Source organism: Notamacropus eugenii, chromosome 4, assembly GCF_028372415.1.
Source record: "Notamacropus eugenii isolate mMacEug1 chromosome 4, mMacEug1.pri_v2, whole genome shotgun sequence".
Taxonomy (NCBI): domain Eukaryota; kingdom Metazoa; phylum Chordata; class Mammalia; order Diprotodontia; family Macropodidae; genus Notamacropus; species Notamacropus eugenii.
In genome coordinates this window covers 212,099,044-212,122,245 of record NC_092875.1, presented here as the reverse complement: position 1 = coordinate 212,122,245, position 23,202 = coordinate 212,099,044, and the positions used below count along the sequence as shown (strand labels likewise).

General features: G+C 33.7%; 1 protein-coding gene across 5 annotated transcripts in view; it reads right to left on the bottom strand.

Moving 5' to 3' along the window:
* NETO1 (neuropilin and tolloid like 1) overlaps positions 1-23,202 on the bottom strand; it is a 232,294-nt gene that overhangs the window by 119,468 nt on the left and 89,624 nt on the right. The window contains exon 1 of one of the 5 annotated variants that reach the window (XM_072604109.1): positions 6,249-6,498. The exons of the other annotated variants lie outside the window; for them this stretch is intronic. Coding sequence (XP_072460210.1) covers positions 6,249-6,285 — 37 coding nt within the window. The 5' untranslated portion in view covers positions 6,286-6,498. Of the gene's footprint in view, positions 1-6,248; positions 6,499-23,202 lie in introns of those variants that run through there. 5 annotated transcript variants of the gene reach the window in all.

Sequence of the window (23,202 nt, the reverse complement as noted above, 5' to 3'; positions counted from 1 at the left end):
CATCTTTCTTCAAATCACAACATCTATATCCTCCACATTTACAACTAATAAGTATGACTCAGCTTCTTAATTCAGTGAGGATGAATTAATATGAAAGGAGCTCATCAATTCTCTTCCACTTATTAAAATGTGTAAGTGATACCATGAACTTTTTCTTCCTTCAATTCAGAGTAAAAGAAATATCCCTATTCCTTATGAAAGATAATCCCTTTACGTCTGTCCTTGATCTTATTCATTCAAACCTATTTCAAAGCCTTGCTCTAAGTCATGGGAATAAGTATTTATTAAATGTTTGGTATGTGCCAGATACTGTGCTATAAGCAAGTATCTTCTGTTTTAATTTAATTCTTTGATTCTCCAAGGTTTTATCATTCATCCCAACTATAAATATGCTTCAAATTCCACTCATCATAAAAAAAAATCTTCTAATTAATCCTTTTATCCCATCCAACTGCTACTCAGTCTATTTCTTTATTACCAAACTTTTGCAAAGAGTTACAATTTTCATTAAACTAGAGATTTACATGCCAAATTACCTTCTCTCCAATCATCTATCCCTATGATGAGAGGTAGCAAGGGATAATGGAGAGAGTGTTGGACTTTGAGTCAGGAAGCACTGTGATTAAACCCTTCCTCAGATACTTAGTTTACTTACATTTCCATTATCAATACTGTGGGGGCAGGTAGGTGGTACAGTGAATAAAATTTAGGAAGACTCTTCTCCAAGAGTTCAAGTCTGGCCTCAGACTTATGTGCCAGTATTTTGTCATAATAAAATTGGAAGCAAATCTTACCAATATTGGGGGAATAATTCTTATTGCTTTTTTGTTAACATTGCCTTAAGCACTGTCACAAAACAATTTTATGGCCAGCCAGTGCAGGGCATTTTTAAAAATAATTTCTAAATTTAGATTAAATAAAAGATGAAATTAGGGAGCTATTAAAATTTTAAGAGGATAAATTTAAGAACCTGAAGTCATTGAAATTCCATACATTTCACCTAATAATAAGACTGATGACAAAAATAGTACCAGCATTTGAAGAGAAGGATATATTTAGGATTCCATTTTTTGAGTTTGTATGCATAAATCTAACTAGTAGTTTTGCCAAAAACAGCAATTTTTAAATAAAACTCTTATCTATTATAATAATAAGAGTATATATATAGCACTAATAAAATTTTCAATTTGCTTTAAAATAATATCTGAAATTATCTTCCAAATATTGACACTGGTATTATCTCTATTTCACACATGAGAAAACTGAGGTAAACAGAGATTAAGGGTAGGTTTGTACAATTATTAAGCATGTACTTAATAGGCCTAGCACTCTAGACACTGCAATGAAATGAGTAAACATGTTCTGCCACCGTATTTCACAAAAATTGGAAAATTATTTCACAGACTGTACACATCAGCATCCATGTAAGCGTTTACTATAAGATAAGATAAAGAATGGTAGAGATAATTAAGGAATACCTCAAGGTAGACAACAAACATCACCATGGCAGAAATTGCTTGACAGACCTTGAAAATATGTGGAAAAATAATGGAAGAATACAGTAATACAAATCAAGAATGTACCATAAAAATGTTTGAACACAATATTCTTCAACTGGAGACAACAAAAAAGAAAAATTTGGAAGATAATCTGGAAAATAAAATTATTTCATAAATTCTAGATATGCTTAGTCTTTAACTGAAAATTAACATCAGAAAGTTAAATCAATATAAAGAGTGAAGGCAATGTGAAGAACAAAATAAATAAATAAAAATGTAACATTTTATCACACTAGTATGAGAAGTCAATAAATCAAGCAAAAGAGAACCGCCAAAGAAGGGGATGTTATAATTTCTAGTCACAGTCATGCCTGAATGTGTTAAGAGATTTACTTCCATCCTAAAGTCAAAGCTGAATGTGTAAAGCAGTTAACCTCTGTGCACATACCACACATCATTGCTGTGAAGATTAAATGGAATATGTATATGTGTATGTATGTATGTATATACATACATGTGTGTATGTATATACATCTGTATATATACAGAAACACACACTGTATTAAGAATTAAGAAAATCAGAGGTGAGAAAAATTCCCTAAAGTAGGAAAATGTAAAGAAATTTCTGTTGATCCATAGAGTCACAAGAATTTCAAAATAACAAAACTACAGAAGAGAAAAATTGCTAATTACACATTATTAATGTAATCAATGACAGATCTCATGTTATTTAGGGAGTGGACTAAAAATCTAGCTTCTCTGAAAACTGGAAAGTGGCAAACCCAGATAAAATCCATAAGCACATAAAGTCTTCTCAATAGGACAGGAATTACTAGATAAAGATAAAGAGGAAAAGTCATTAATATCAATTAATATATTGAAACATTTAATATCATGTCAGAAGTTTCACATTCATAGATCCCCGAAGCTTCACAAAAAAGTGAAGAGGGGAAAGAATTGCATTCTATTAAGTATTCTTTTGTATTTCCCCATTCCAAATTTCTATAGGATACTCCCAATTAAAAAAAAAAAAAGTGAGCCAACAAAATAAAAAAAAAATTGTGGAACCATAAGGTACTTATCCTCACCATCTGAATTGTGACTAGAACTGTCCTAAAGAGGGTATGAGTGAACCTGTAGAAAATGGCTTTATAACCTACTGAATTTCTATTATTTGTGCCTTATAAAATTCAGTTTCCATAGTCTTTCTATCATATCTCTCCTTAGCTGATGAAACATCTGCCACTTTAATCTGCTATAGACTCCAAACTAGCATCCTGGGAAGTCTGGCATCTTGTCTTGTCTCAGGCCTCTTTCATCTGTTTCAGCTACCCATGTGTTCATATTCAGATGTCCTTTGTGAGACGTTCTTTACTTCCTTTTTAAAACCACATGTCTCAGTGACTGCTTCCTTGTGAATTCATACACAGTCTTCTGGGAGGTATATTTCTAAAGTAAATATCATGCTCATTCCCCAAATTATCTTTTTTATTAAATAATAACTTTCATGTAGTAATTTAGAATTTTCAATATATATTTATGCATGTGATTATATATAGAATTTTTATATATGTATATGTAACCTCATTTAATAAATTGTACTCATTATCTTTGTCTTTTGAGCTGCTACATGTCTTTTGAAGATTAATTCAACTGCTACATATACCATTAAAAAAAAAAAACAACTTTCCCTGGCCCCATACTTGATAATGACATTTTCAATTTTACTAAGCACTTTGTACCCTCCCAGGCATTGATGCATTATATTTTTCTTTGTATTTCCAATCCCATTACTAGAGTATAATCTCCTTAAGGGCAAGGATCAGTGTATTATTGAAACATTGTATCTTCCAATAGCACTTATCTCAGCAATTCTTAGCACACCATTCTCCTTTACATGCTAAGTACTTAGCTTATAAAAAGTATTAGTTGTTAAAAGTGCTCATATTATTCATTAAATTGAAAGAAAAGTGGGGGACACAAGAAATGATAATTTAAGGAAGGGGTAAAATTTACCATCACTATAGGTTTTAGAATAAGAAAATAGATATATCTAAAACTGATGGTTTAGAGTCCTCCAGCCTTGGCGTGAAGCAATAGGAATGATGTAATATTTGCTTGACATCTTGGGTAACTAAGATGGAAAAGGGTCTTCACTCCATGACATGTGAGTATCATTTGAAGGAACTGAACATGTGTAGACTAGAGAAAAGAAGACTCATGGGGGACAAGGTATCTTTTCTTAAGTATGTCAAAGGCTGTCTTGTGGAAGAGGGATAGTTATTGTTATGTTTGACCTCAGTAGAAATAACCAGAAAGAAAAGGTAGAAATAGTAAAGAGAAAAATTTAGTCTTAACATTGGTGGGGGGGAGGGGAAAGAAACTTTTTCTTAACAATTCCAGGATCAAAAAGTTGAATGAGAACTCAGGAAATTGCAACCACATGTTCTATCCTTGGAGGTCTTCAAGTAGAACTTGGATGAACATTCATTGATTATGGTACAGTGGCGATTTCCTTCATGGATTGACATTTGGATGACTGCTATGGTCCCTTCCTACTCTCAAATTCTACGGTTCTCACTTTAATTGTGTATAATTTAATGATGAAATTCTATAAATGGGGGAAGAAGATGAAAAGAAAAAGGCTACAATGTATTCTGATATCTTCAAAGAATTAATTGCTCTCACTCTCCTTAGCACTTTACTTCCAAGAAGTAGTTTTGACTAAGTGTTTGTTCCTCTAAAACAACACCCATTATTCTGCATATTGTAAGAAATTTACAAGCATTATTTCAAGAATCCTCATACTTCTTTGGAAGTCAAGATATTAAATACAAATAGTATCTTGTTAACTCTGAAAATATTGACAAGAATCTAAGGAATGAATTACAAAAATAAATAAATAAATAAACTTAGCCAACAGTAAACATCAAGAACCTAAAATAAAATTCCAGTTTCTGATGCTTTCTTCTATGTTCAAATTAAAATATTCTAAAATTGGACTCAAATATAGTAGTAGATACTATAAAAAGTTAAGGATTTTGAAGTGATATAAAGAACTCAACAAATCATATCCTCCCATTAATTATCACTTAGTGACAAAATAATAATTTTAATAATGTCCATATCATGCTCTAAAATTTTATGAAGTGTTTATACTGTTTTTATTTGATTATCAAAACAAACCTGTGAGGGAGATAATATCAATACTACTATTTTATAGATAATGAAATGGAGACTTAGAGAGATTGTAGCTTCTCCAGTGTCTGGCAATGGTATAACTGACCAGTTTTCATGGACATTTTGATAATCAAAGATAGCTGTATAAATATTAGAAATAGATTCTGAACTCTGATTCTTAATTCTAATATCAATATTTTATCAATTCAATTGCACCTCCTCTGTGGTGGCATGGAGAAATTTTTAAAAACCTAGTGTCAGTTTAGAAATACTCTAAATAGAATGTGGTCCTATTTGATATTGCGTTAACTCCAAATCCAATTCCCATGTGACACATTGGACAGTTTATATGACAACCAAATAGTTAATGTTTGCCTGAAATTTTTTTAGTCTTGCTATATAATGAATCACATAGCAAAAAACCAAACAAACAAAAAACAAAAACAAACAACAAGTATCACATTATTAAAATTCGATTTGGGGGAAATTAAAAAAATATGCATAGAGAATAGTTATGGTTAACATACTATGGAATATCCTACTTTGATGTTATGAAGCTGAATGTTGTGATGCTGTGCTGTATATACCTAATGAAATCATTAAAGAAATGATAATTTCCATGACTAACATTTATAGTTACGTAAGAACAAAAGTACTTAGAGATTTTATTCAGCCTATGGGTAATTTGCTTCAGGGGTTGAGTAAAAATTTTCTATAGTGTTGACATTTTAGCTTCTTACATGAGACCTCTTGCCAATTTTCATAGTGCTATAGGCTCCAAAGTGATATTAGGCACACTGCAGAACTTGGCTCAAATATAGCTGGCTTCAGTGGGCTCCAGTCCTTTGGACTAACTCTAGGAATACAAGCTCATATTTTCTACTCCATGTTGCCTGAGATAGCACCAAGGATGAGAAACAGAACATAAGAAAACCACCATTTACCAGGGGGAAAGAATTCCTGGACAAATTCAAATCCATGAACTACTCAGAGGCAGGTAGAGTAACTGCAGAGTTACCTAGAAGTGCTAGGTTCCTCTTGGGAAGAACTGAGGACATTTAAATCTCTCTAGAAACAAATTGAATTTACCAGGTATTACTTAAAAAAAAACTGCAGAGAAATTTTGGACCTTGAAAAGCTCCTGAAGTGTACCCACATGTCAGAATTTGTTCCCCAAGGCTACTGTCATCATTTCTTGATAAAGAAGGTAAAGCCACCCTCCACAGACATATAGTCATATAACAGAGAATTGCAAAGATACTTAGCAAATTGTGAATCACATGTGTACCCCCAGAAGCAAGAAAAGCACAATAGGTTGCCAAGACAGGAAAAACAAAACAAAACAAAATATGATGGACTGTATCAGTAAGCACCCAACATACACAAGGACAGGAAGGGGGAGGGAGACCCAGGGCGAAGTAGGTGGCTGCTATCACAGGTTCTTAGATCTGTATTTATAAAACGAAAGGCAACTTTTGAGGGGTCAACAATCACTTTAGTTACATTCAACATTCAGGGACCAACACACAGACTTCCAATGGTCTATTACATATATATAGGCATACTTACATACATACATAGCAACTAGAAAGACAAGCACCAACATCTGGGTTTTTAAAGCTGGAGGGCTGCTTAGCAACTTCCAATAGTCTCATCTGGCACACAAACTTTCTTCCAAAACTAAACCCCAAAGTAAAACCTCTCCTCAGACTATATGTACTCTTTTCAGAGCCAGAGGGCACAAACCCTCATGACCCAGTGCCTCATTAGCAATCAGCTAAAGGTGTGGGCCTTCATAAGAATCAAGCCTCCCTCAATAGTCCCACCTGAGGTCTATCAATGGACAGGGAAGATTTTTAACTCCCGTTACATGGACCTTTAGAGGCAGCTCATTGTAACCATACTTCATCTAAAACAATCTAAAAGAACAAATAGAGAGAAGTTGTTCTGGATACCATAATAGAGAAATCATAAACTTTAAGCACATATCAGAGGAAGAGAATCAGCTGTGACAATGCAGATGGAATACAGTCACCCTTTCTGCTCTCTGTTGAGATCAGTAAGTATAACATTATAATAAAGAAAATGGGAGGGATATAATGCTGTTGGTGACTTTCTTTAGATCTAGAACTTTCTTTTTATTCCTTAGTATCTTTCTTTAAGTACTTATTACAAGGTCCTAAGCAAGTTTGTGAACTAAAGTTCTTATAGGCTAAAATGTCCAGGGAAATTTCTGTACGTAGTGGTCTGAGAATCTTATTCATTTTTACCTGGTGTATACTTGCATTTATAACTTGAGTGTGTATTGGGGAGAGGGAGTAAAGTTGGTGGGGTGAGGGGAGGCAAGAGTTGTCAAAATAAATTTCTTCTTTATGTAGGTAGCAACTGAGAAAAAAAATGTAGTGGTCAGGAGAGTGAAGTCTCCATGTTAATACAAGTATGAAGAAGGAAGGCTTATCAAGGTGACAGGATGAGAAGAGAGCTTGCAAGTATTAAGGAAGGGAAAACAATTTCTGAATTTGCAAAATGAACAATGAAACAAAATTTTGTCTGAGATGAAATCTACCCTTTGAGGTCCAGTACATGTAATAATTTCCAGTATTATAAATTAGGGTCATGTTTAATTAAGTCACTCCAGAAGAGGATTTTGATACTGTGATCATTAATTAGACTAACAAAGGAAGGATGAAACAATTAGATTAGTTATTTTTTTGGCTTAGAGTGTATCCCTGAAGCTCCTCTGACTCAACTTCCAAGGAACTATCCAAAGAACAACACAATCACTCTCAGACTATCACAGTGAAAGTCAAGGTGTTGCTAGAAGCACACTATGACTCCTAAATATAGCCAGAGACAGTAGGGTGTAATAGAGCAGACCTCAAAGACCTGGATTCAAACCCTGTCTCTCATATCTACTGGCAGTGCAAGTAAATAAACCTATGTTCTAGGCAACTCATTAACAATAGAAATCACAGATCTTTTGATTTCTGGGAGCCAAGATGGTGGAGTAAGCAGTAAATGGATCTCACTCTCCTTTATTGACCTTGAAAAACCCAGAAAATATCACTCCAGGAAAAGTCCTGGAACAGTGGAGCCAGCAGAAAGAAAGGTTGCAGCAGATTTTTATTTGTTTGTTTGTTTTTTAACTAGAGGAATTTTAGCTAGAGAGAGGCTAGAGGGATTAACATGAAAAGTCCCTCTTGCAGTGGCTGAAGGGAATCAGTACAGTATGGGAGATAGCTAGGCAAGTCAGCAGTGAGTTCCACATCACCTAACCAGTAGGAGATCCTGAGCCCCAGGGTAATACAACTGGTAAGTGCCAACACCCCCCCCCCCACCCCTGGGACCTCCACCACCCCATATGCTTTTACACTACCAGGGGATTCAGCAGAGGCCAGCAAAGAGAACCACAGTTGCACCCCAGACAGGTATCTGACAGTGGCTGAGCTTACCTTGTGTTCTAGCACAGCTCTTAGGGAGGAGGAGACCTCCAGCTGCCAAACCACCCCTCCCCCTTACCTCACCATGAAAGCTTCAGTGTAAAACCAGGGAAATGCAGAAAGACCTCATCTGGCCTCAGCACACACCAGCTAGCTCCAACTCAGCACCATGTAAGCTGTTGTACATTATCCAGCTTCATTCTGCAAGAAGTGGAGACCCTAGCACACAAGGTCAATAACCAGGACCCTAGCTCCCAGCAAAAGAAGGATGGAAAAGAGCCCCAATGTGACATAGAAAAAGAGATCCACTTTATAAGGCAGGGAAAAGGCAAACACAATAAACAAAAAGCAACTTACAAAATCAAACACCATAGATTCTTACTATGGAAACAGGGAAGAACAAATACAAATACAGAAGAGGATAGCATTGTCTATGCACACATCTGAAACCTCGAAAGGGAATACGAACTTGTCTCAAGCCCAAAAAGCATTCTTGGAAGAGCTCAAGAAAGATTTCAAAATCAAATTAGAGAGGTAGAAGAAAAAAGGCACAATTACTTTGAAAATGCAATTGACATAATGGAAAAAATTCACTGAAGAAAACAACTCCTTTAAAAGTAAAATTGGTCAAATGGAAAATGAGGCATAAAAGCTAACTGAAGAAGACAACTCATTAAAAATTAGAATTGAGCAAGTAGAAGCAAATGACCCTGTGAGGCATCAAGAATAAGTCAAACAAAAAAAATAAAAGAAAATATAAAATATCTCATTGGAAAAACAACTGACCTGGAAAACAGATCCAGAAGAGATAATTTAAGAATTATTGCTCTACTGGAAATTCATGATGAAAAAAACAGCCTGGACAGTACCTTATCAGAAATCATCAAAGTAAAGTGCCCTAAGATCCTAGAACCAGAGGGCAAAATCATCATTGAAAGAATCAACTGATCACCACCTGAAGGAGATCTCAAATTGAAAATGCCAAGGAATGTTGTAGCCAAATTCCAGAATTATCAAGTCAAGGAGAAAATACTGCAAACAGCCAAAAAAAAATTCAAATATTGGGGAACTATAGTCAGAATTATGCAGGACCTTGAAGCTTCTACATTAAAAGATCAGAGGGATTGGAATATGATATTTTGTATAGCAAAGGAGCTTGGACTGCAACTAAGCATGAACTTCTCCTCAAAATTGAGCATAATCATAAAGACAATTATATGGACATTCAATGAAATAGGGGACTTCCAGAACTTCCTGATGAAAAGAACAGAGCTCAATGGAAAATTTCATCTTCAAACACAAAACTCGAGAGGCATAAAAAAGGTAAACAGGAAAGAAAAAAAACCCATCTTATTCAATACAGGCAAACTACTTCCATTTCTACATGGGAAGATGATACTTGTAAATCTTAAAAATTACATCTTTATTATGCTACTTAAAGGGATATACGTAGACATATGGTGTGGTAACAAATTAACTGATGTGATGATAAAAATCCTAATTAAGGAGTGAAAAGGATTGTAAAGGGAGAAGAGGGAGGAGGCAGAAAAGGGTAAATTACATCATATGAAGACGCATAAAAACCAATTATGTGAGAGGGACTGAAGGGAGGGAAATGGATATTGTTTGAACTTTACTCATCTGACTTGGTACAAGGAGGGAACAACATGCTTACTTAGCAATAAAAATCTAACTTATCTTATAGGCAGTAGGAGGAGAAAGGGGAAAGAAAAGGGAGGGATGGTTAGAAGGGAGGATGAAGTAGTAAAAGAAAAGGTAAAGAAAGGGGAGTAGGGTTGGTAGTGGAGATGATCAAAAGCAAAACTTTTGAGGAGGGAAAGGGAGAAAAGAGAAATAAAAGCATAAATGGGGGTAGGAAAGATAGGATGGAGAGAAAGACAGATAGTTATCATAACTGTGAATATGAATGAGATGAATTCTCCCCTAAAATGGAGGTGGATAGCAGAATGGATTAAAAACCATAACCTTACAATATGTTGTTTACAAAAAACACATTTGAAACAGGGGGATACACACAGGTAAAGGCAAAAGGCTGGAGTGAAGTGTATTATGCTTTAGCTGAAGAAAAAAACAAAAAAACAAAAAACAACCAGAAGTGTCAATCCTAATCTCAGGCAAAGCAAATGCAAAAATACATCTAATTAAAAGAGATAAGGAAGGAAACCATAACCTGGTAAAAGGCATCATAAGCAATGAAGTAATATTATTACTAAACATATATGCTCCACGTGGTATAGAATCCAGATTCTTAGGGGACAAGTTAAGGGAGTTACAGGGCAAAATAGACAGCAAACTGTACTAGTTGGGGACCTCAATCCCCCCTCTCTTTGAACTTGATAAATCTAACCTCAAATTAAGCAAGAAAGAAGTTAAGGAGGTGAATAGAATTTTAGAAACGTTAGATATGGTATACTTCTAGAGAAAACTGAATGGAGATAGAAAGGAATATACCTTTTTCTCAGTGGTGCATGGCACATCCACAAAAAATTAACCATGTACTAGGGCATAAAAATCTCACAATCGAGTGCAGAAAGGTAGAAATATTAAACGTATCCTTTGCCGATCATGGTGCAATAAAAGTTTTATGTAATAAGGGGCTATGGAAAGATAGACTAAAATTGATTTGGAAATGAAATAATTTAATCCTCAAGAATGAGAGGGTCAAACAAAAAAATCATAGAAATAATTACTTCATTCAAGAGAATGACAAACAATGACACAACATACGAAAACTTATGAGGTGCAGTGAAAGTGGTTCTTAAGAGAAGTTTTATATCTCAGAAGGCTTACATGACTAAAATTGAGAAAGAGGAGATCAATGAATTGGGCATGCAACTGAAAAAGTTAAAAAAAGAACAAGTTAAAAATTCTCAAGTAAATACCAAATTAGAAATACTGAAAAACAAAGGAGATATCAGTGAAACTGAAATTAAGAAACTACGGGACTAATAAAACTATGAGCTGGTTTTATGAAAAAAAAAAACACTACAAAATTAATAAACCTTTGGTTAATCTGATTTAAAAAAAGAAAGAAGAAAGTCAAACTACCAGTATCAAAAATGAAAAGGGTCAATTCACCACCAATGAAGAGAAAATTAAAACAAATATATATAAATAATTAGAAATTATTTTCCTCAATTGCATGCTTATAAATCTGACAATCCTAGTGATATGGATTAATATTTACAAAAATATAAATTGCCCAAATTAACAGAAGAAGAAGTAAAATACATACATATCCCCATTCCAGAAAATGAAATTGAACAAGCTGTAAATGAACTCCCTAGGAAAAATCTCCAGGGCCAGATGGATTTACAAACAAATTGTATCAAATCTTTAAATAACAATTAATTCCAATACTATATAGACTATTTTGGAAAATTGGCAAAATGGAGTCCTACTAAATTCTTTTTATTTTACAAATATGGTAGTGATACCAAAACTGGGAAGTGTCAAAACAGAGAAAGAAAATTCCAGACCAATTTTCCTAATGAATAAAGATGCAAAAAAAAAAAAGATTAAATAAAATATTAGTAAAAAGATTACAGCAATTTATCATGAAAATAATACACTTTGATCAGGTAGGATTTATACCAGAAATATATGGCTGGCTCCATATTAAGAAACTATCAGCATTATTGATCATATCAATAACAAAACTAATAGAAACCATATGATTATCTCAGTAGATGCAGAAAAAGCTTTTGACAAAATACAATACCCATTCCTATTGAAAACACTAGAGAGCATAGGGATAAATGAAGTATTTCTTAAAATGATAAGTAGTGTCTGCCTAAAAATATCAGTAACATTATATGTAAAGGGGATAAGTTATATGCATTTCCAAAAAATTTCAGTTGAAACAAGGATGTTCATTATCACCACTGTTGTTCAATATGGTACTAGAAATGTTAACATTAGCAATGAGAAGAAAAATAAAATGAAGAAATTAGAACAGGCAAAGAAGAAACCAAGTTATCACTCTTTGCAAATGATATGATGATATAGAGACCCCTAGAGAATCAAGCAGAAAACTACTTGAAATAATAAATGACTTTAGCAAAGTTGCAGGACATAAAATAAACCCATATAAGTCATCAACATTTCTATATCGGCATGCTGTCTTTGGGAGACAGTGGAAGGGAGGGAGAGAAAATATAAAACATATGTAAGTCAATGTTGAAAACTAAAAGGAAATAAATTAACTTATTAAAAAAAAAACCTAGCAATTGTAAAAAAAAGGTGCCAACCTTCAGTAGTACAGGGGTGTTTCCTCACCTAGGACTTCCTTTACCACAATCATAGGTCTAGTTCCTTGCTCTACTGATACTGTCCCAAATGGCCATAATATTTATCTCTATATTTCTAGTAATATAGTTTATCATGCCAACTTAGAGTATTTATTAAAAGCTTAAGTACTTTACATATTTTTCTCATTATCTAAAAAATTAAGTAAGAATAGTCCCTTCTTGAAATAATGAAGCATATCGGAAAAATTTGCAACAAGGGTAAAAATGTGAACTACCAGTATTGTTAATTGTATAATTGATGACCAAAATTATCCTCTGCATGAAAATAGTCTAAAAATTTTCAATCCAGAACCATGAAATAAATACTTCTATGTATGTTCATCCTTCATTGCTGAAGAAGACCATGACATCAGAGAAATAATGACATGACTTTTGCTTGACTTTGTTTTTGAGTGGGAAAGGGCTGCGCAGGTCATCAGCCTCACTTCTCCTCCAGAGCCATCTGAATCCAATGACCAAATATTTATCAGGAAGACTGGACATGACCCAGGATGAGGCAATTGGGATTAAGTGACTTGCCCAAGGTCACACAGTTAGTGAGTGTCAAGTGTCTGAGGTGAGATTTGAACTCAGGTCCTCCTGACTCCTGCTCTGTCCACTGCACCACCTGGCTGCCCCAATAAATACTTCTGTATTCAAGGAGGAACAAACAACACTCCTACAAACAGGAATAGCTTTACTACATCATCCAATCAACAGTTAATGTGACTGATTCCAGTGCTGATGGATGCCTGTATTAGCAATCACACTAGCACACAGGGTGGGCTGCTAGCACAGGTTCCAAAGAACCTGTTCCAAAAGAATCTGCTTTTCTAAAAGAAAGACAGCTTTAAAGGGGTTAACAATCTTACTTTATTTAACAGACAGATAAGTACAGATAAGTAGTCCAAGAAAGAATCCAATAGACAAGTCTCTAAATGTCTAAACAGAATAATACAGCCACCTTTGTATATCACCAGATTGGGAGAGCGCAATATCTACGTATTTGGGGGGCTTTTAACAAACAGCTACTCAGTCTGGTCCAGGAAATCAAAAGGTCCTTCTCATGAGTGTGCCCCCAAAGCAAAATGCCAACCTCCCAGAATATGTAACAAAGACATGGTCCCTGATTGGCTGAGAGCTAGAAGGCAGGGAACCTACATGACTCAGCATGGCTGTGAATTATTGGGGTTGGAAGGAGATAAATCTTTCAGATGTTAACAATTTTGCCTGAGCCTGGGAAACTGAACAACAAAATGAACAACAAAAATCACACCTTGCTTACACTTACAATGCCTTATATAAATACCATAATACTGAGAGAAGAAATGCTTAGCCACATTTGAGAACAGATCCAAAATTAAGTTTGCACAGGGGCTAAGTGCATGCATACATACATTAAGTTATCTCCCCCCCCCTCCCCGCACACACACACACTACGTGGCTAACAATTTTGGAATATATTTTGCAAAATATGTGTTAAAACACATGCTCCAAATTGAAAATCCTGCTAATAGCTGTGCAGGAAGGAAGGAAGGAAGGAAGGAAGGAAGGAAGGAAGGAAGGAAGGAAGGAAGGAAGGAAGGAAGGGGTGGGCATTTATTAGGCACCTACACTAACATTAACTCATTTGATCTTCACAATAATCCTGGGATGATGGTACTAATATCATCCCCATTTTACAGTGGAGACTGAGGCAAAAAGAGGCTAAATGATTTGTCCAAAGTCACACAGTTGGTTAAGTATGTAAGGCTGGATTTGAACTCAGATCTTACTGACTCCAGGCCCAGTGCTCTATCTACTATGTCACACCATTTAAATTTTATTTAATAAATATTTGAAATTTATGAATCTTAAAGTATTGTATATAAATATCAGATATTTTGTCATTATCAATTCTTTATTATGTCTTATATAAGGTAAACAAAGCACATAGAAAAAACAGAGACCCAAATTTCATTTGTAAAACATCTTTTAACATTTATCACCTCACCACAATAAAATGTGAATAGAGAAGTACTAAGTAAGCTAGCAAAAGGAGGAAATATGAGGAAAAATATTTCCCTGAAAGAATTAAGTGTTGAGATAGATTCTGAGGATGAGGAATATGGGATGATTTGCTGGATCCATAATACAGTATCAACAGAGGATATGGGAATTAAATTATCCATGAAAATGTGGCAGTGGTATTTACATTTTATTTCAGCCTCCTCAAAAGCACACCATCTATATTGCTACAAGTTATGAAAGTGATGTTTGGTTCTCAAAGTTTAAGTTGACAGGTTAGCAAGCCCTTCCAAGTACTGGCTTGGTGACAAGAAATTTTGTTGTCTGAGGACTAGGAGTGTAGGTGATTCCTCCCTTCCCCATTACTCACTGCCATTGCTGAAGACTATTGACTAAGGAGAGAAGATGTAATCAAGGCAGGGAAGGGAGTGCCACTATTGAATTGTTATATCTTTTGAAGAATAAATTCATTTCAAGCTTTCTTACATTTTTATTATATCTGTTACATTTATAAAATTTATACTTGGCAATTGAGTAATGTGGTAAGTACAAAAATTTATTTATTTTTGTTATATTGAAGTTAAATTACACTTAAATTTTAGTAAAATTAGCATTCAGAGTTTCCTACAGAATTTTGAACACACTCAAGTCTGTCTGTAGTCATTATGATAATATTTACTTCCTTTAATGAACACAGCAATTTTTAAGTTGTTCCTTTAGCAGTTATGAAAAACTCTAAAACCTTTTTGGGAATCACACAATGTTTTTTTGTTGCAGTCTCTGGACAGAATAAAACATGTACCTACATCTTTAAAATTATATCAAACAAACAAAAATCTCAATGCCCAAGTTCTGATATGTTTGAGAGCATCTTGTGTCAATATAATGTTAGGGCTGAAACTTTGAACTTCAGCAGGGAAGATATATTTGTCTTTCGTTTTTCTATTAAATCACAATTTATCTTTGATTCTTTTTCTAAATTTGAAAAACTGAACCAGGTATTATTTCTGATTGTATTTGTCTTAAGGCTTTTCATTGCTCTAAACTGACACAACAAAGTCAATTATTGAGATTAATGAGAGTTCTTTTCATGAGTGAAGGGCATTGTGGAGCTTTCCTCTGAGTGTTTGATGAGACATTTCTAATTGTAACCCAAGATGGAAAGCTCTCTGGGTTCTGTATCAGTGTCCATCCGGTCTCTTTTTTTTTTTTCATTACTTTTTACTAACAGAACTTGTTTAATAGACTGATTCCCCAAAGAAATGGACATACAGAGGTTATATTTTCAAAAAGAATAATTAAGGCAGTTAGAGCAAAGTACAGAAGACATCTCAGCATGACTAATGTTATTCCCAGAAAGTTCTAATTTAACCTAAATGTCTTATCCCTCTAACCAATTTACCCATATTCAGTTCTGAGGAAGATGGAAAATAACTGATCAGACTATTACATCTGAATAAATAAAACGCTTTCAGGGCTCTAGATATCTACCATTCAGCAGGTCTAAATAACTAGTTGTTGAAGTGACTTGAATAATCTACTCATTCAATAATCTCAATTAATTATTTTTCTTTGTTTCTTTGATTTCTGAAACATATATTTTCATTGGTAGAGGGATCAACCTTATCTGTTAGAATTCTCTGCAACTCTAAGACTATATATTGCCAAGAGGCTGTTGCTCTGCCTTGGTAGAGGGAGTATCTTTCTCTGAGGATCACAGGTTGCATAAACATTAACCTTTATCTCACTTACTTTCTAATATTTTTAAAAATAATTTCTATGGCTTTTTTCTATCAATTTCTCCACTTTAAATTATGTAGCACAGTCAACAAATATTTGATCAGTGGGATGGTAAAATTATAAAAGATTCTAGATGACGTACTTATGCCTTCCAAGCAATATTATTCTTCTAAGATAGTGTGACTCATGATCAGACACTGATTTACAATGACTCACAGTCCTTTTTGTAAAAGATAATTAAATAAACTTTATTTGATTCTCAATCTGTACGTAGACAATGTCAAAATAACCATTTGAGATTTCTTAACATCCAGTTCACTAACCAGTTTCTTATATACACATAATGTAAAACAACTTGTTTAATTTATTTCATTGACTTGAGTTTCTGTTTTACTCTTATACAGATGTTGCCTTAGGCACAAATAGTTCATACACAAATTCATCCTATAAATAAAATTAAATGAGTATTAAGAGAAGTATTTCATTGACTATACCAACTAAGTATCTGCCATGGTTAATAAGTAGAATCAGGGAAATCCATTCCTATGTTGCTGCCTATTCTTTTTGGGATTATGTGTCTAAAGTATGCATGATTTGTCAACAAACATAACTTTTGTATTTCTTGTGAGGCTCAAATAAGATAGTGAGTATAAAACACTCTGCCAACCTTAAAGTGCTAAATAAGTGTGTTGTTGCTATTATTATTGTAATGACTTTGTTGTTATCAAGCTGTCAGTATGACTGCTATCTGCTGATGACTTCATTCCCTGCACATTCTACTGCCCCTTTACTGAGTTCCAGTAATATTTATAGAACAGTAAAAGGTTGTGCTGGTAAATATTGAACAACCAGATAATCCAGTGGAAAATATATGGACACACTTGTAAGTTTAATATGTTATCAATTCTTAATTAAGTCTAAATAGTCAAGAAAACAGTAAATCATGGGCTTATTTGTAACAGACTGCTACATTCAGAGGTGTAAGTGCTCATTGGCTCACCCTGACTGAAATGCAATTAAAAATAATTTGATCCAATGTGTTTCTTTTACAAATTAGAAAACTGAGGTTCAAAGATGTGAATTCACTTGCATAAATTGTCATGGGTGATTAGTGGCAGAGGTGGGATTCAATCAGTTAAAGCAGGCAGTGGGTTAATGAGAAGAATTCACAGGACCTGAATTCAAATCCTCACTCAGGTGTTTTATAATGTATGACTTTGGACAAATAATTTAATTTCTTTGAGTGTACCTCCTTCTCAGTAAAATGCAGTAGTTGAATTTGATAACCTCAAAAATACCTTCCAGTTCTAAATTAATCTTTCTTGGACTCAAGATAAAGAACATTTTCTACTAGATCACACTGAAGTCTTATTTTTCTCTTCTGAAACTCTCCAGTATTGAGAATACAATCAAATTTTCTAAGAAAATGAATTCTTTACTACCATAACATAATTTACAATAAAACCTATTTATTAACTAAAGAAATTACAGAAAACAGAACAACTATTTTTAAAGCAAATGTAAAAAAAAATTATTCAAAATTGGAAGAGGATAGATTATTAAAAAGCTTTTCCAAACTTGTTCTCTCATAATCTTACAGAGACAGAGAAGAACCTAAAGTGAGGTAGCACAGATTAGGGGAGAAAGGCTTTCTTGGTGTTAGAGTGGAAGTTCAAATCCTAGTTTATATATATATGTATATATATATATATGTATATATATATATACACATATATATGTATATATATGTATATGTGTATGTATATATATGTATACATATATATACATATATATGTATATGTATACATATATATGTATATATATGTGTATATACACACACACACACACACACACACACACACACACACACATATATATATATATATATATATATATATATATATATATATATATATATATATATATATATATATATACACATATAGTGCTTTTCAGTCAGAAAAAAAACTGATGACTTTTCTCTTGATTATAGTAGTCCCTGCTCAGGCTGCTTTATAGGGATCAAAACTCACAACAAAGACATTACAATGTAATGTAACATAACATAATATAACATAGCATAATATGTGATGTGATATGATATATGATGAAATATAAAAGACCATGACATGACATGACACAATTTAATCTATTTAAAGACATTTGAAATATATTTTATACATTCAAGGGCATTTTAAGCATGAGCATTTAAATAATAGTTTCTCCACATCAGAACTTAAATTAACATTATTGTTTTTCCTCTGCCTAACCTTCCCTGATCTGTTGTATTGAAATACTGGCTGCTTGCTGCAGTTCAGTATGTGTACTATCAACAGTTTTGTACTGTATTTGCAAATACTGTAATATTGCAGACTGGTGCAGATAAATTTCATTCCATGCTCCAATTTAAATACTTCTCAAATGCATTTGATGTCACATCTTATTTGCAGTTTTCTGAAATAAACCTAACTGAATCACTTTTTATAACATATTGATTATCACATTAAAATGTAAATGAGAGGTTATTTGACACAGTAGTGGTTAAACTTAGAATCAGGAAGATATGGATTCAAATCTTATCTCTCATACATCTGAGTCATTTAATCTCCTAATACCACAACCAACTCTCTAAGATCATAAATTTCAGCAGAATGAGTTTTTACATGGAGGGGGATCCTATTCCAGTGAAATCATAGATCGTGACTTAAGAAAAAAAAAGTTTCATAAATAAATGGGATATTAACAATTTAAAATTAAAGAGTAACATCATAAAGAATGGCATAATCCATCACTATAACATTTGTGGCCTTAAAATTAATCAGAATAATGTTTTGAGATTTTTCATATCTAGTAGATAGTAAAATATCTGAACAATCCAAGAAATTTCTGCTATGTACCATGATGTGCAAACATGCCTCTATTGGTAAGTAAGAAGTATGGTTTTCTTTAGGCTGCATTTATTAATTTAAGAGATGTTTATTCAATCCTATCTTTTTTCAGTCATTACATTAGGTGCTAGGGATGAAAATAGAAAAATGAAATAATCTCCATCCGTAAGAAATTTAAATTCTATTTGGGGAAAAGAATGTGTACAAAAGAAAGAAAGAGGGAGGGGAGGGAGAGGGAAAGAGGGAAGAGAGTATATATGCAAAGTAACCTTGGTAGGGTCCTGGAAATTGAGGAGGTGATTAAGATAAGCCCTTCTTACAGGATCAGTATGAGTTGAATTTTAAAAGAAGCTAGGAATTCCAAGAAGCAAAAGTGATGAAGGAACACATTCCAGGGATAGGAGATAGCTCATATTCATAGAAAAAGGGAAATGGAATGGTTTATGTTTAAGACATAAGAAGTCAAGTTTGGCTGGTATAGAAAGAACAAGAAATACAGTAATGTGCAGTGTGAAGGTTATATTTCATATTAAATGAGTGTAACATGATGAGATTTGCGCCTTAGAAATATCACTTAACAAGATGTCTATAGAATGTATTGGAGAAGTAGAAACTCTAAGAGAGATGGTGGGGATAACAATAAGAATGTTATTGCAATAATTGAAGAGAGAGTTGATGAAGGCCTGAACTAGTGTGACAAGCATTTGAGTGGAGAAAATGGAACAAATGGGAAAAACTTTGTGGGGGGTAGAATAAACTAGTCTCTAAACTTCACTACAAATGAGAATGAGGGAGAAGGAAAAGTCCAGGATGATGTAGGGTTGCAAAAGTGAATTATTAAAGTGATATCTACATACTTAACAGAAATAAGGAAGTTAGGGAGCAGAGAGTTTATGGATTGTTTTTAGATATATTGAGTTTGAGATTAGATTTGCTTAAAGTTGTCCAAGAAGCAGATGGTTATATAGTACTGGTGACCAGGAGAAGAAAAAAATTAGGCTGGCTATAAAAATCTATGTTTCTTTCATAAATAACTCCCATACAGTGAAAGCTAAAGTGAAATATGGTTGGAGTTAGCAAGATTCACAGAGGAATAAAAGGACATCACCATAAAGAACCACAGAGACAATGTTGTGTTCAAAGAACTGTGAAGTAGGGCAGTGTATTGAGGATATAGAGTGCATGTAGGGGGAGTGAAGTGGGACAAAGCTTGGAAAGCAGGAAGAAGACAGGCTGTTAAGTGATTTAAATACTAAAATGTGAATTTATATTTGATACTGGAAGGAATAAGGAGTCACTAGATTTTATGGTTTTCAAGGGAGATGTGGTCAGATTTGTGCCTCAGAAAAATTGTTCTGGCAAGTAAATAGATGATGCAACAGAGATGAGGAAAGGACATTGATTAGAAGGACGTTGCAGTGGTCTAAGAGAGGGTTGATGATGAGTATCTGAAGAAGCGTGATTTTTGTATAAGTAGAGAGAATGAGACTTTTAGGATGTATATGATAAAGTCGAAAAAAAATCAGAATTTGGCAGTTGTTAGGATATGTAGGATGAGTGTAATTGAGAAGTTAAACACAATACTGACATTGGGAGCCTGTGTGATTTTGAGAATGATGGTATTCTTGAATGTAATAATGAGGTTGGAAAGAAGAAAAGGTTTTGTTTTGTTTTGTTTTGTTTTTTGAAAGTGTAATGGACTCTGTTTTAGACAAATTGAATGTCTAATGTCTATGGGACATTCAGTTAGCCGTGTCCCAAAGGCAGTTGGTGATGTGTAATTTTACTTCAAGAGAGATTATGATTAGATAAATAGATCTGAGAATCGGTATGGAGATGAAAGCTGCACAGAGATAAAGATGATAACCAAATTCATGAAAGTTGATGGGATTGTTAAATGAGATAGAATAGAGGTGAAATAAAGGACCAGGACTAACTCATTGTTCATATCCTTTGATAGTGGCCATGACATTTATGAAGATCCAGTGAGACAGAGCAAAGATTGGCAGATCAAGTGAGAGGTTTTGTTTTGTTTACATGTGCTGTTAGATAAGAATAATAGAATAAAAGGGACAGAAAGGAGGAGATTTGAGTGGAGGATAGCATAGATTTGAACTGATTTATCAAGAATTTGAGGTAGGCAAAGGAGGAGATTGTACCCAGTAAAGAAGTGAAGACCCAGGAAAGAACTATGGGGGAAGTGGTATAGGAAATGAAAGTCATGATGAGGATGAATCACAGAGTCGGGTGTCATAAGTTATAGGGAAAGATGAAATTATAAGATTATAATGAGATAATTTCATAATGTCATGAAGAGTTCCTTTCATGAACATGAAATAGAAGATGTGAGCTACAGAAAGAATAAGATTATGACAATGTATATAGGTGAGGTGGAATGTAGAAGTAGGTTTATGGAAACTCAAGAAATTAAGAAACGTTTGTTTCTTTCCCCTTTTCTCTAATCATTTTTGGAAACAGATAAAATAGTGGTAGTTTCATAATTCTTTGGGCTTAATTTCAGGTTGCTGTTCAAAATGATTCAATCATTTTACAATTCCACCAACAATGAATTAGTGTCCCAATTTTTCCACATCCTCTTCAACATTTGTCACTTTCCCCTTCTATCATTTTAGCCAATCTGGTAAATGAAAAATAATATCTCAAGGTTGTTTTAATCTAGATTTCTCTAATCAATATGATTTAGAACATTTTTATACGACTATAAATTGTTTTGATTTTATCATTGGAAAACTGCCTGTTCATATCCTTTGACCATTTGTCAATGGGGAATGACATATTCTGATAAATTTAATAAAGTTCTTTATAAATTTTAGATATGAGACCTTTATCTGATAAACTGTCTATAAATTTCTGCACAATTTTTTGCTTTCCTTCTAATGTTGGCTGCATTGATTTTGTTTGTACAACCCCATTTTAATTTAATGTAATCAAAATTATCCATTTTATACCTAATTTTTCTCTTGATTTCTTGTTTATTAATAAATTGTTCACCTATTGAAAAGTTTGATAAATAATATCATCCATGCTCTTCTAAATGTCTTGCAAGATCTCTCTTTATATCTAGGCCGTGTATGAATTTTGACCTTATCTTGGGAAATGGTTTGAAATACTTGTCCTTGCCCAGTTTCTGTCATATTGCCTTCCAGTTTTCCCAACAATTTTTATCAAATAATTAATTCTTATCCCCAAATCCTATCTTTACACTTGCCAAATATGAGGTTATCATGTTTATTTGCTGATGTAAATTCTGTGCTTACTTTATTTAAGATATATATATATATATATATATATATATATATATATATATATATATATATATATATATATATATATATATGTATATATCTCCCCAGAAGGACATATGTGTGTGTGTGTGTGTGTGTATTATACATACACACACACACATATGTCCTTTTGGGGATGACAAAAAAGTTGAGGCTGGGAGATTGTGAAAAAAGAACTGACTTAATAGAGGAAAAAAGGAAAATAAATTGGAAGTTCAATTAATAAGTCATGAGGATATGTATTGGATTAAAAAAATGTGGATATCATGAGTCTAAAAGGAGGAGATGCTCCCAGTAGAGGTGAGTGATGGCAGTGTCTGGAAGTTTCGTTGAGATGCAAAGAAAATTCTGACTTTCTCAATACAACCCTTGGGTCAGGGTCATAAAAGAAAATAAAACCAGTACTAGAAAAGGTATTCAGAGAAGCTACGTCATTAGGAAAGATATATCTTTCATTGACAGCTAAAAGATGGAGGAGATACAAAAGGATAAAGGATCAAGATGAAAGGAAGTATGTTAATTTTGGAGTAGGCTTTCCAGAGAGTACACTGGAAGGGTTGGACACATCTGGAGTGACCATTTGTTGGATAAGGTTAAGGGAGATGGACAAAAGAGAATAAGCCACTGGGGAGGGGAAACAGAATTTGTGCATCAATAGCTGGTGTTCAGACTGGGAGAGTCTAAGGGATGCAAGTATGCTAACTATAAAGCAATAAGTACAAACTGATATCAGTGGTTGGAAGAGATTCATTAAGGGAAGCAGATAATTACTGTGCAAGGGTTTTCACTGCAGTCTAACTATGTGGCAGGTGGTGATCTTATGTTCTATGAGG